The 13,851-nt window shown below is 36.5% G+C and overlaps 3 protein-coding genes across 7 annotated transcripts in view; 2 read left to right on the plus strand and 1 right to left on the minus strand.

Annotated features, from left to right (window-relative positions):
* LOC129575003 (zinc finger C4H2 domain-containing protein) overlaps positions 1-1,254 on the plus strand; it is a 3,774-nt gene extending 2,520 nt beyond the window's left edge. For all 4 annotated transcript variants that reach the window (XM_055457755.1, XM_055457754.1, XM_055457753.1 and 1 more), the window contains exon 6: positions 356-1,254. In XM_055457755.1, the coding sequence (XP_055313730.1) occupies positions 356-488 (133 nt within the window). In that variant the 3' untranslated portion in view covers positions 489-1,254. The remainder of the gene's footprint in view (positions 1-355) is intronic.
* A 12-nt stretch (positions 1,255-1,266) lies between these two features.
* Positions 1,267-7,222, minus strand: LOC129575001 (TBC1 domain family member 16). 2 transcript variants are annotated; one of them, XM_055457749.1, is made up of 7 exons: positions 5,007-7,222; positions 4,550-4,755; positions 4,296-4,440; positions 4,071-4,177; positions 3,728-3,909; positions 3,258-3,475; positions 1,267-3,155 (listed from the first exon to the last, which is right to left on the minus strand). In XM_055457749.1, the coding sequence occupies exons 1-6, from the start codon at positions 6,573-6,575 to the stop codon at positions 3,276-3,278; spliced, it is 2,409 nt and encodes an 802-aa protein (XP_055313724.1). In that variant the 5' UTR covers positions 6,576-7,222; the 3' UTR covers positions 1,267-3,155; positions 3,258-3,275. The 2 variants fall into 2 exon arrangements, with proteins under 2 accessions (XP_055313724.1, XP_055313725.1); XM_055457750.1 differs by having other exon boundaries at positions 1,267-3,475; positions 5,007-6,825; positions 6,883-7,217.
* A 374-nt stretch (positions 7,223-7,596) lies between these two features.
* On the plus strand, positions 7,597-12,353 carry LOC129575002 (phenoloxidase-activating factor 2-like). The gene is made up of 7 exons (XM_055457751.1): positions 7,597-9,517; positions 9,691-9,809; positions 10,064-10,327; positions 10,569-10,707; positions 10,900-11,036; positions 11,151-11,292; positions 12,031-12,353. Exons 1-7 carry the CDS (start codon positions 9,302-9,304, stop codon positions 12,226-12,228), a joined length of 1,215 nt encoding a protein of 404 aa, XP_055313726.1. The 5' UTR covers positions 7,597-9,301; the 3' UTR covers positions 12,229-12,353.
* Positions 12,354-13,851: the final 1,498 nt, after the last annotated feature.

Raw genomic sequence — 13,851 nt, forward strand, 5'->3', positions numbered from 1 at the left:
TGTTGCTGCGTGCAGCCACATCAACTGAACACACTTCGGTCGAGTCGTTGCGGCTGCACGTAGCAACACACGCCACTGTATTATACAGTATGCGTCGTCGATATGCTCGGATATATCCGTGCCTTACGAAATGCTGAGATGCTCAGCGATCTTAAAACACATGTTTGGTTAAAACTTGTGTGTATTTGTTTTTTGAGTTTAGTTTTCAGTTTTATAAACTATTTTGAATTTTATTTTATTTTTAACGTAGAGGATTCAAGAAAAAAAAACTCTTTCTTCAACAGAGATGCACCTCTCTGTTCTTTCATCGATCCGACGATCATATTTAAAAAAAATTCCAATTTGAAATTTCTAGGCAACAACCACCTCCAATGAAGTCATGTTTGTCGTGCCATCAGCAGATCCATCGAAATGCACCAATTTGTCCGTTGTGCAAAGCAAAGAGTCGATCACGTAATCCAAAAAAGCCGAAGAAGAAAGACCATTAAAATGATAAGCGTATTTGTTTGTGTCAAAGGGGGAAACAGGCTTTTCCCATTTTCGAATCGCACAAAGTTTTAAGTCATTATGTGTCATGTTTTTTCTTCTCCTTTTTTATATACATAATACCTAATTTAACAATAATTCGAAATGGCCAAGGGAATTGCGCCAAAAAAGATTCTGTTGGTTTGATTACAACGATTTTCTTCGGCTCAATTTCATTTTTACACTTCTAGACTAGAAAAAAAAACTATCTAAGTTAGAAAAATTCATTCATTTTTCAAACACACAAAAAAAAAACAAAATTTACTTGAGTTTCTCGTCATCGAGAAGCAAAAGGTATACAATTAAGTTGAATAAATAAATGATTTAAATAATCATAGAGTTGTAAGTGATGATGTATGGTAACGAAAACACCCTGAAGCAGCTCATTTTAAGCGCTTCGCTTGTGCCACGTGAGGTAGATACAACGGTCCGCACATAATCCCAAAATGCAGGTGTACACATACTATGTTTTAAATAGCGAAAATGCTAATATCATAAAACACACACACACACCGAACTGTAAGAACTAAAAGCAAAGACTTCTTTGTATTATATTTATATGAATACATATAATAACTTAGTCTTAGCCAATAAGATTTTACAAACTGTGGAAAGTTTCCTCTTCTTTTTTTTCGTTCTTTTGTAGACTGATATTTTTTGTAGCCATAAAACCAGATTAAGAATAAAGAAAAAACAAAGCAAAGAAACAAATTGCCAGAAAAAAACACACACATCAAGACCTTGTATCATAATTTGCTTATGTTTTATTATATTCTCAAAGCATATTTCCAATGACCAATAGCCACCATCATTTTTTTTTTGTTTTCATCAAGAACTGAGCGTTGCACTTTAAAGCCTCAGTCGCACATTCGCTGACTGATTCAGGAAAAATTTTCTGCAAAGCATCATAACCTTTTTATTTGTCACATCTCTAGATTTTTTTGTTGTCTCTTTTAACTTGTGATTTTTATATATCAACATCATCAAACGTAATCGACTACAAAATAAATTGATTGCAAATGCTGCTTTACACAATTTTACATATAGATTTGATTAATTTTTTTTTTCAACAATTTCTCGTAGCGCTCTAACCGTACCATCGATTTTACATCGAATTTCCAAAACCGAGATCAGAAAACCGTTTTGAAATGATTTTCTGGTTCATTTCTATTCAAGACTGAAATATCAACATTCTCGATCTTTTAATATATCATTTTCTCAATATTTTTACGCAATTTCGTTTTTCAAATTCAGTGCCATTTTTCTTTGGGAGAAATCAAAAACAAATATCAAGTTTTTGTTATTCGTTTTTTTTTCTTTTCAAAAGTAAAATAATTTTTTCGGAGGGAATGTTGTGTTTGTTGGAAATTAATTCAAAATATTCGTTTTCATTTTAAAAGAAATTGCCTTCATGTAAATGGTGTGCGAAAATCGCATTTTTTCACAATTCAAATATTGCTTCGAAAATATTTGGTTTTCCTTTGGATATTTCTCACGATCTGGGTAATATTTTCCAAAATTGATATTTTTTTCTTGATGGTTTGTTTTTTACTTCTGAAATCCTCCCAAAAACTATTCGACTTCAATTTTTATCTCCAACATTCGAACTTTGCATTCTAACTCTGTCTGTCCTTTCCGCTATTTGAGATCTTTACATTCATCGACATTTTAAGACATTGTTGCTCTTTTCTTTAAAAGTCCTTTTTCGACTCCTTCCATCATCGTCTCCATTTCGAATCACCTCTGTCCAAAATCCCATCGGTTTAAAAATCGAACGCAAAATCAATACGGAATTTTGTATACTGTATCGTTCCGTTTTTTATAAATTTATTATTTAAAAATGGCTATATGTTCGTAATCTGTGAGGTGTTTCATTTTTTTTAAATTTTCCTCCGTATAAATTGCATAAACTAGTATAGTTTCACTATTTTTCTTCCATCTGATTTTTAAACACTGACTCTAATAAGTCGTTTTTGTACTTGTTGTTGTTCTCATTGTGTTGTTCACCATGATATTTAAAAACTAAAGCGATTTGTTCACTAGTAACACCGGAACAACGAAATGAAGCAACCATCGTATTGGAGTCTTTGGAACAATTTAAACCAGAATTGTTTGGCCTACGAACTTGCACGTAGGTGTATTGAAGCTATGTTTTTGTGTGATTAAATTCTCTATACAATAGACTTTTTCAAACGCGAACAAACAAATAAAAATATACATTTAGAGCAAACGTGTGCAGCTGTTAAATTGATTGGATTGAAGCATTTTTTACAATTGGAATGCTATGATCTGTGAGGTTTTTGTTGGGCTCGATACAAAAATAGATTTAAATTTTAAGCACTTTTATCATTCGTTTTGAAGCTTAGAAAAAAGAAAAAAAAAACTGAGAGAAGAATTCTGTTGTTTTTTTGTTTTTGTCACTGTTCGAAGCGTTGAAAACCATTGAAACATGAATTAGATTGGCTTTGCTGGTTTCAATAGATTCACAATTGCATTTTGCGTGTGGCACTTCTATTCTGAAAATGTCCCAATCGGTTGAGAGTACTCATTTTTTGGTTGCAAACAAGACGATCCTTGGTGCAAAATGGGAATTTTTCAATTGTTCACTAGATTTGTTTTCAGCATGGAAACTGTTGAAAAAAAATATTTGCAATGATAGTTTTTGTTGCTGATTTTTCTTTTTAAATTTAGTAAACGTGTTATTGCATTCGAACAGCGGTAACTTTTAATACTTTTTGCTAACTAGAATTTTATTCATCACTTAAGATACAGTGGTCGTCGTCGGTGTGGCCGATGCACTCGATTGCCGGATGATGACCACTATCCCACATGCCAGGGCCACAACGTCGACAGAGATTCGATAAAGTACATGGGATTTTCGGTAGTTGCCGGAATTGATAGAGTAAGCCTCGCGCCTTTCGCAGGATCAATTGGCCATCCATGTACATTGCTGTGGGAAGAAACGAATTTCACGGTGAAAAGGTGTGGTTTTCAATCAAAGTAAATGTAAATTCAAATGATTTTTTTTCTATCAACATTCAAGTGTCGATTTTACGACCAAAAATTAATTAATGAAGTTATGTTTGAACGATGTAAAAAAAAATACCCAAAATCTGAATTATTCGATTCTTCAAAAAGAAACTGAACTTGTATGGAAGCTCATGAAAAAATGCACATGCCAGTCTGGCATTGCCAGACATACCTAAGGAGCTAAAATGTAGAAGCATTTCGTCGGTGCGAAGATCTTGTGCCACCACATCATCAGCATAAACGGCTATTATCGCTAAGCATAAGAATAAGTGAAAATAATCTGTAAGATAATTTGACCAGCACGCCTCCCACATTCGGATAGCCACCGCCTCGGTAAATTCCCGTTTGAAACAGCTGCAAGAAATTCAATAAAATTTAGATACAATGCTGGAAAATTGTTAGTCAAAAATCATATTTAATTGACATATGATGAAAAGCACTCAATTATAAAGCGTTAATTTCGAGAAAAAAGTTTAAGCTTATTTAAAAATAACGTTAAGAAAAAAGTCACTCACAGCAATATCCAGCGATGACAGAACAAAAGCTCTTTTGAATCCGAATATTTCTCGAGATGTGTATGAAATTTAGGTACCATTATTCGTATTAGCTCACGTAAGTAACTCTGAAAATAAGTATGGGAATTTTTTTTTATTGAAAGTGTGGTTCGTCCTTAATTTCACAAATCTTTGTTTTAAATTCAATGAAATATATTGTTTAAAAATAGAAAAAAAAATGCTCACGAGATTTTTGTCGATGTCATTATCCGTGGGGGTGCATACGAAGAACGCTCGTTGCATCAGTCCGACAAAACACCAAAATGTTTCCGATTCATTCTTTATTTCGCACAAAACTGGAGCAAGTAAATCACTCATGCCTTGAGTGTATCTGGAGAATTCAAAGTGTGTCATTTTTAGAAAAGATGAAAAAAAGGACAAGGATGAAAACGGGTATCACTCAATGATCGCCATTGTCATCTCACGGAAAAACTACTTACGAAGTGCCTGAATTGTAATATGCATAATTTAATAAGATGTTTTTCATGCTTTCTATGTTTGGGTTGTCATCTCCGGCAAAATATGGATTACTTCGATCGGTTCGTACAACGTCTTTTTCGATGATACACTGAACACTGCGCCAAAATTGGGCTTGTTCTTCTGGCGACATCGAGTATAGGCGACGACGAGTCAGTTCTTCATATTCCTGTCGAAAATGAGAAAGTTTGTCTCGTAAGAATGTTAAGCGCTTAACTTGATTTTTTATATTTTAATCGCAACAAACTGAGCGAATGTAAATAGGGTTGTGAACAATTTGAGGAACAAAACCAGAAAATAATAGTAAAAAGCATGAACAAAAAGAAATCAAAGTAGATTTCAGAAGTCAAGGCAGAAAAAAAGGGATAAATGTTGATTTTTCAATCAGAGAATAAAATCTTAAAACAAAGTGCCACCAACCTGTTTCCGAATATCCATAAGAAGAGCGCGATCTTCGAAGGTCGAATTGAAAGAATAGCAATGCAATAAAAATGGCCAAACGGTTTTTCGTAAGCTTTTCTCGAGTCCACCGAAGAATACACATTTTCGCAACAGTAGATCATCTTCGATTTGTCCCTTTTCATTGAGGAGTGTTCCATAAAAATAGTCCGTGGTGATTTTGTTGACTTTTCCTTCATCGGGATGCAATTCCGATTTTTTAACTTCAGGACGGCAAACCATAAACTGTCTGTAGGGTAAATTGTGTTCGTCGTGTCCGAAAACACCCGGAGCCAATTTGATATTGTGCAATAGACAGTGCCATTGATGTAACACTTGAGCCAAATGATCGAGCCCACCGTGGTGAAAGTGTAAAATTTTGTACTGTGATTCGCGTGATGCGATCACCAATTGGCCCGATGTGCAATTTTCATCGTTGAAAAATAGGCGCAGCGATCGCATTTGGCTCAAATCGACAGAGAAGCGTCGACACTTCATTGGCACATTTCGGGTGAGCACTGGTGACGATGTCACACTGTCGGGAAATGCTAAATTGTGTTTGTAGGCAAGCAGTTCTGGTGTCATCCAATTCGATGTTGTCTCCTCCACCGAGCAAATCGATTGCGTTCGCATCAACTTCACATTTGGTTCGAGCAGCATTTCCTCTGGCGATAAGTCTTGATTCTGAATTTGTGGATTGGCTATCGTAATATTAACGGATGTCAAGAGTAGCTGATTCTTCGGCTGAACCAGCTGTTTCACATTTTGTCTGGCCGCATTGATGACGACAATGGCCTTATTATCGCCATCAGTTTCAATCAATGGTTCCAGTTCACGTTTCAATTCCTTCTCTTCTTCCGTTTCTTCAACATTTGGCATGGATTTTTTCAAATCCTCCGTGGTAAACACACAATCATCATGATGTGTGTCCGTATCACCACCGTACGTGCTATGTACACCACTGCTGCTGGCGCGATCCGAATTCGAGCTCACGCTGATTGTGTCCATATTTTCAGCGCCCAGTTTTTCACTTTCATACAAATACGGATCCAAAAATGGGTTTGTACTACTGATGATCGGCAACGTTGTTGGTACTGTTTCCAGACACGTTTGTGAACTATGGTTTTTGCTGTTCCAGTCCGAGATTTGATTATAGAGTTTGTGCTGTTTCAATTCATCGGTGTACGAATGTATGCTATCCATTGTCATATTGGTGGCGCCATTGCTCAGCATCGATGGCGGTGGTAGTCCGTTGTTTTCGACGGTCGATGGGCATTTTCGCAGTGTAGCATTCGGTATCCAGGTGAGCAAAAGTGTCGGCCGTTTTGCATTGTTGTACTGATCGGTAAAGGTTTTCGTTGTCACTGTCAAATAGCCTGGATAATGTAAAATATCGGACTCTTGACGAACGAGCGCAGGCGGATGGACGCACACATTATTTTTACAAAAAAGCACCTCATTATCCTCGAAAATGCTATCGGCTTTGTCTTGCAGCTCCTCCGATCCGAGAATATAATTGGATGCACGTTTGATTATATTCACAATTGGCATGATTGGCTCCGTTTTTCTTCCTCTTTTATGTGGTAGCGCCCGTCGATAAATTTATCAGTGGGGAGAAAATAAAGCACTAAACCAAATGATTCGATTCGATTCCACACACATACACTTTGTTTCCCTAACACTCTGTTTCTGTCTCTTTTTCGAAGTGCTTGTCGATATTCGATTATTGACGATGCAATGTTGATTTGTGTCCTTTTTTCCTTGCCTTTCATCAAATTCAGCCCTTCGTCAATCTAAAACACTAATTTTCGTCTTTCGATATTTTTTGTTTGTCATTTGCCTAGGTGCTTTTTCCTACCCTGTCACGGAATCTGTCACTCGTACGATGTATGAATTTTCAGTTGTACACTGTTCGACTTTGACTGTGTGTTGATTTGTATGTCAATCCGACACTCACACGCGTCGTCGCCTGTCTCGTTCATGCATCACCAGATGTTGTCTATACAAAGGTTGAATTCAGCATAATCAATTAGTCGCTTGTACTTTGCACCAATCAAAACAAAGGCCTCGTCTATTGAACAAAAATAATTTCCGAAAAACCAAATTGAGAAACTAACGAAATCGAATTTTAATCAAGTTTCGCTTTTTTTGTGCTGTCTGGGCTTTTTTGGTGTCAATGGTGTTGTGTGTATCATTTGATTGTAACCGTGGTGGCCTCAGACATACACCGAATGTTGGAGAAATTTCTTTGGTATTTGCAAATACGTGCGCACACATGACGACACATACATAGAGATCCATTTAGCCACAAGTGACAGAATGCAATGTTATTGTTGTATTTATCACTGGTTCAGACGCATGCGCATTCTACAGTGCACAATTACATAAGCTACATACCATATTATACAACAAAGTTCTTTTTTTCTTCCAAGAAACAAACGAAAAGCGAACAAAAAAGACAATTCAAATTTAACGTTACGTTATAAGTCCTTGTACTGCTCAATAGGCGCGCGCTCTATATTCAAATGCAATGGTTTGCCTTTTGACAAAAAGCTTCATTTTTTTTGCTCCGTTTTTTTTTTTTGCTTCATTTACTTTTATTACTTTTGCCGACATTTGTTTCTATTTTGAATTCTTTTGCTTGGGTTTATTTTTGGAAAGTTCCTCATTCATTTCGTTCAGAGCCAAATATTCAAAGTGAGAAAAGTGGTGAATAACAATGCGATAAACCGCGCGCGAGCAATATTAGCTAGAGAGAAGGCGCTCGTATGCTTACCCGCGTCCCAACAACAGCACCACAAAGTGCACACAACACAAAAGGGAAATAATAATCAGCATCATAAAAGGCGAGATCAGAATGAAACATTTTAGCATAAGAATCAAGAGACAAAAAGAGAATTGAGAACACACAGAAATCCATACACACAGAGTAGACGGAGAGCACGGTTCGTAAAACCGAAGCAATTCGCGAAATGCAAAAAAGAAATACATACACAACAAAAAATGTTGAAAAAGAATGAAAAATACCAATTACAATTTATATCGGCTTTTGTTATTGTATCGCATGCATTTTCCAAAGAAGAACACACATCAGCGCGACTCTTTTTTTTCCTTCTCCTTTTCAACATAAATGCGAATGTGTATAAATGCACCAATCTGAAAAGAGACGAAGACGCGCGCGCGTTTGCTTTGCACAACATAAAAATAACAACGAAACAGCAACAATAACTTAAAATCACAACAAAAATAAAAATAAGACTATGTCGTTGATGCGCGCGACCCAGCCTTTGAAAAGCCAAACAAACGACTGCAAATGACGATCATCGAATTGAAAAAAAAAACTAAGAGAGAAAAAAATGAAGATCACATCGCCAATTATAACGAGTGGCGATACGCATTGGACCCCGAACGAAAGAAGGAAGAGGTGAACGTTTGTTGAATGCTCGGATTGTAATGTGTGTTTGATGACGATCTATCTGGCCGCCGCACAGAATTGAAAGGTAAAACCGACCAAAGCGCAAGCGTTCAACTAAAAAAGACACCACGTCAACACCACGAGAGAACATGAAGAGAAGCAAGCGATCGAGCGAGCAAAGAAAAAAAAAACACACACACACACACAACACGTCGAGACATCAAGAGAAGAGGAAAACGAAAAAGGAATATATAGATGAAATGAAACCATTCGATCGCGTTCGCGGGTTTGGTTTTCTTTTCTCTTTCGCTTGTGTTCTTGTCCAATCGATCTCGATCGGGTTGGAGAGGAACAAAAGAACATTCTTCTTCGATTTTGGTTTGAAATCAATTATATTCTTCACATGATTACAGTTAGTTGGTTTCCTCTGTCAGCGTGCTCATGCGCGCGCGCCCGGCTCATTCTCAACTTCTCACCGCCCGGTCCAACAGCAGCAGAAGCAGCAGCAACCTCTTGCTCGCGCGCTGCTCTGCATTGGTCTGTTGATGTGAACGACGGTTATTCCGTGGCATTCGTCTTGTGCACGAAGAAAAGACACCATCTCCACTCTCTCTGTGCGCAGATGGAAACGTGTGGCTTATCAAATGACAAACATGTAAAAAAGAACAGATTCTCTCTCAACTCATTTTTACATAACTCATTTGTAATTGATACGAGCACAGTAGAAGAGCAAGGCTTCGGCGAAACATAAAAACAAAAGGAAAAAGAAAACGTATCGCCGGTGAAGTGTTTTTTATTTCTTGAAATTTTCATTGTGTTTTGTGTGTGCCGTGTTTGTGTGTGATTTATAATCGGAAGAAAAATGGCCCGTGTTATCGGTTTGGGTCGACGAATAGTCACATTGATATTTGTGATTTTATTGATCAATGGCATCGATGGTTCGACCGCATCAAACCAAAATCAAGTGATCGAAAATCTTAAGCTCTTATCACAGATGGACGACAACAGCAGCTTGCAGCCACCGTCTCGTTTACGTGCATTTCTTGTGAACGATTTGCGAAATATCCTCGTCAAAAATGTATGTACGCAATTTGTGTGTCTGGACATATGATTTATTGCGTTGTTGCGCCGTTTTTCGTTTTCTTTTGTTTCAATTTTACATGATCGGTTCTTCGAATTTTTCATGATCTTCTTTTTTTTAAATGATCTTTTTCGCTTGGATGATCTATTCTTTTCGATATGAGATTATAGACGCCGGAGAAAGACGATTGTTTAGCTGAAGCAAAGGTTAAAGTCGATACATACAATTGCAATTGCAGCCAATATGCCTGTCTGGCTCGCCGATTTTCCCATCAAACGAAAAGATCAAGGTGAGCCCTAAATCAAATTGCTTTAATTTACGATAAATTTTGTATTACGAGAATAGAACGAAAACACATACACAGGTCATGGTATTCATTCTAGTTCAATTTTAAATCATTTTGTGCTGTTTGCTGTTTTTTTCTCTCTACCTATTCATTATACACATCACGCACAAATCACAACAACAAAAATACAACGATTAAACAAACCGTCTCAATTGATCGAAATGGAAAATAAATTGTTCTACGTATGTGTTGTTTAGATTCCTGATCGCTAGAAGCTGTGAAGATATATGCTGTCGAAAGCGTACCATTTCGAAAAAATCCACTGCCGCCAATTTTGAAAATTATACGGGCAATTATCGTCAATGCGAAATCACCAATCCAACCGTGTATAACAGTAATGTCAATAACCTGCGAATCAAGTCATTGGTGCAAATCTTTTCGGCCAACGGCAAAAAATTCGTGTGTTTGGGCTCGCTGGTACATCCCAGAGCCGTGCTCACCACACTCGAATGCGTTTCGACGTAAGTGACGTTGACCCAATGTGGCACACACCAATTCTTCTTCTTTTCTTTCTTCTCTCTCTCTCTCTCTCTCTCTCTCTCTCTCTCTCTCTCTCTCTCTCTCTCTCTCTCTTTCTCTCTCTCTCTTGTGTTGCTTTTTTTCCTGTACCATTTCGTCTATTTTTAGATACCTTTGCATCAATAATTTCCATCAATAATAATTTCTCATGTTATTCTATTCAATTTTTCATTGGTGATTTAGGTATTCGCAAGACAAACTGTATGTAAAAATGAAAGAAACCGTTGACACCTTTCAAAATTTGTATCAAATACGTAATGTATCCGAAATTATTTTGCCGGACAATCACATGGATCGATTTGAGAAGTTGCGTTTTAATATGGTAAAAACCGGATTTATCGACACTTTTTTCTTGTTGTCGTTCCTACTTCTTCTTGAGATTCTGATTTTTTTCTACTTTATATATACATATTCTTTATTGTGCCACTGCAATTAAATAATGAGCTCTTTCGTTTCGTCGCTTTTGGAACGAAAAAAAAAATGTGGCGATTTGTTTTTTTGTTGTTTCATTCAGGCTTTATTGCTACTCAACAAAGAGATGGAAATAAATACACAGATTGCCAGCTCGTGTCTGCCAAAGTATCAAGAATCTGCACAAAGTTTGGCCAATCGAAAATGTTTTGTCACCTCACTCGAATATGTCAATGGACGGTAAGCACGCAATACGGTTTTTTCTGTCAGTTCTTCTCAATAAATTCTAACGGATTCGTACGCAAACTGCGCATGTGATTAATCGTAAATTTCCTTTTTCTCGCCCCGTCGCAGCCTCATCGAACGTACGGAGAATATACAAATATTCGAAGTTGATCAATGCAGAGACATTTTTAATCACCAAAATCGACTACAAATCTTCTTCCCCAAGCAAAACATTTGTGCCGGCCATTCGAACGGACAAGGCATTAAAATCGTGAGTTATAAGCGTGATAAATGTGTTTTTTTTTTATCCAAGACACAAAGACGAACACGATCAATGAATTTTGAATGTTACTCATAGTGAACGATCAATGAACTTTCTCTCTGCTTGGATTCAGTTGCTTGAGAATGGAGATGGGATTTTATTTTCTGTTGAGCAAAAATCAACGAATTTCAATGTTTTTTTTTTTCTCAATGAAAAATTTCCTAAAGGCTTTTCTAGCGAGAAAATGGTTTCTAGTTCATCGATGTGTTAAGCCAATGAGCGTTGCTCTATTTTTCTTCGATCGAAGATTTCGGAGTGAACACCAACCAATTTAGAATTTCCATATAAATACTGATTCAGGGCATGAGTGACGGCAAAAACGGGGTCAATAATACAGGCCAAAGTACGTGCAATTTGTGTGAAATTGGCGAAAGGTTAAATGAACGCAAAGCATCGTTAAGATGTTTATTGTTCTACTTATCGTTCCGCTTTATTTACTAATTTTTTTTTGCATTATTTAACTTAAAACGCGTTTTGTTGCCGTTAATGTTAATAGCCCAAAAAAGTGTTACTGCTCTTTTCCTCTACATTCAGTGAGAGAACATTCTTTCACGTTGGTAATCATCGCGTTTATCTTGCGATTCTCAACCGTGAAATTGGCTTAATCAAATCGAGATAAGTGGTAGTGGTGGTAAAATTTATTCATATTGTACGTTTTGTTTTTCTTTTCTCTTCTCCATTTTGCAGAGATCAAACGGCGCTTCATTGATATGTTTACACGAACAAAGCGATCGAAACAACGATAGATACCACTATTATGTGTTGTACGGTCTGTTGGCATGGACAAATGACTCAACAAATATCGATCACACCACATCACCGCATCTGTTTACAAACATTTATAACTACCGCTATTGGCTGGAGAAACGACTTAAAATACTCTAAGCGAGATTCTTTCATTCATTCATTGTGAACTCTATAGTTATAAGCTCGTTCCTCATTGTGCAACAAGGATTTTTTTTTATATTATGAAACAGACAAAACGAATTGTTAATAAAATTATGCGGAGGTTTAAGAAACGAAACAAATTTTTTGTTTGAAATTCAAGAATGAAATTATATGATCAAAGCTGGAATGAAGCAATGCCATCTACCGATCAATCGCTGGATGACATTCACATCGATGAGTACTTAACAAACACGCGCGCAGTTTTGTTTTCGAATAACAATTCAAATGAGATATTTGAAATGACAGGCAACAACTGCTAAACATTCAATTCTTGTTTTGTTTATTTATTATTCATGCACCGGCTTTTTTGGTTAGAATCATTGGAGAGGGATTTTGGCAGTAAGTTTTGGCGCGAGGTAATTTCGGGATATTTGCTTTGGATGTTTTTGCGTCAAATGCTCAAAGTTTTGATTATTTTTTAAGCCACTTAGTATATTTTTGTTCCATTGCTATTGATCAAGAGTATTTTGGTTAATTCGACGCGCAGTTGATGTCAATTTCTTTGATTTTCTTATAGCAAACCATCTGAATGGTAAAATTTTGGGATCAGACAATTGTTTTCAATCAAAACCGAATCGAAATGGCACAGAACGCAGTACTGATTTACATTTTGCCGTAACACATTAATATTGTAACGAAGAGCCAAAGTAATGCTATTACAATTTTAATGCCAAAATTTAGCATTACCGGTAGTGTGTAACAATTGTAATAGCTATTACTTGACCCGTCCGTTACAATATTAACATGTTACCTAACATTAACGGTAATAAAATTCTGGAAGTGGGTTTTGGTGGATCTTCAGGATGGATCAGACTGGGGTTTCTTCCAGAACCAGGAGCGGTTTTGAACAATCCTGAGGATCCACCAAAACCCACTTCCAAAATTTTCTTACCGTTAATGTTAGGTAACATGTTACATTTGGCATTACATTGCGTGTGTAATGTTAGAAAATCATATTAATAATGTTAGAATTCTGGCATTACCGTTAATGTTAGGTAACATGTTAATATTGTAACAGACGGGTCAAGTAATAGCTATTACAATTGTAATAACATTACAGGAAATTTTTGTTAACGTAATGCTACTACCTACTACATTTTTAATGCCGGTAAATCTGTAGAACGCAGAGCCAGATGACGTTGAAGATGCGAATGATAACACTGCACTGTCAAAGATGAAGGCCTCTTCACCGCTGTTGAATTTGAAGATATAATTCATTCCATAGCCATTGAAGGAAAATTATTTCGCCAATGATTCGCTAAAATAATCTTAATACTTCTAAGAACGACCAAAAGCCAAAAGTAAATGATAACCAAAAACGATTGAAACCCAGTCTGAAATTCTCAAATGATAGCCAATTACTCTAGGAGCTTTTATTTCTATCCGCCAATACAAATTTATATGCGAAATGGTTAGAATATATGGCATATACGCGGGTTATATATGAAATATGCACAAAATATACGGCAATTATACGTGGTTATACGTATTTATATGAAACATTCGTCTGGAGATAGAAGCCCCTAGCAATTACTATAGAGCCTCATTCTGAGACTTTCA

This window comes from Sitodiplosis mosellana, unplaced genomic scaffold (assembly GCF_009176505.1).
Source record: "Sitodiplosis mosellana isolate CC-2019 unplaced genomic scaffold, AAFC_SMos_1.0 Smas_scaffold_6166, whole genome shotgun sequence".
NCBI classification, from domain to species: domain Eukaryota; kingdom Metazoa; phylum Arthropoda; class Insecta; order Diptera; family Cecidomyiidae; genus Sitodiplosis; species Sitodiplosis mosellana.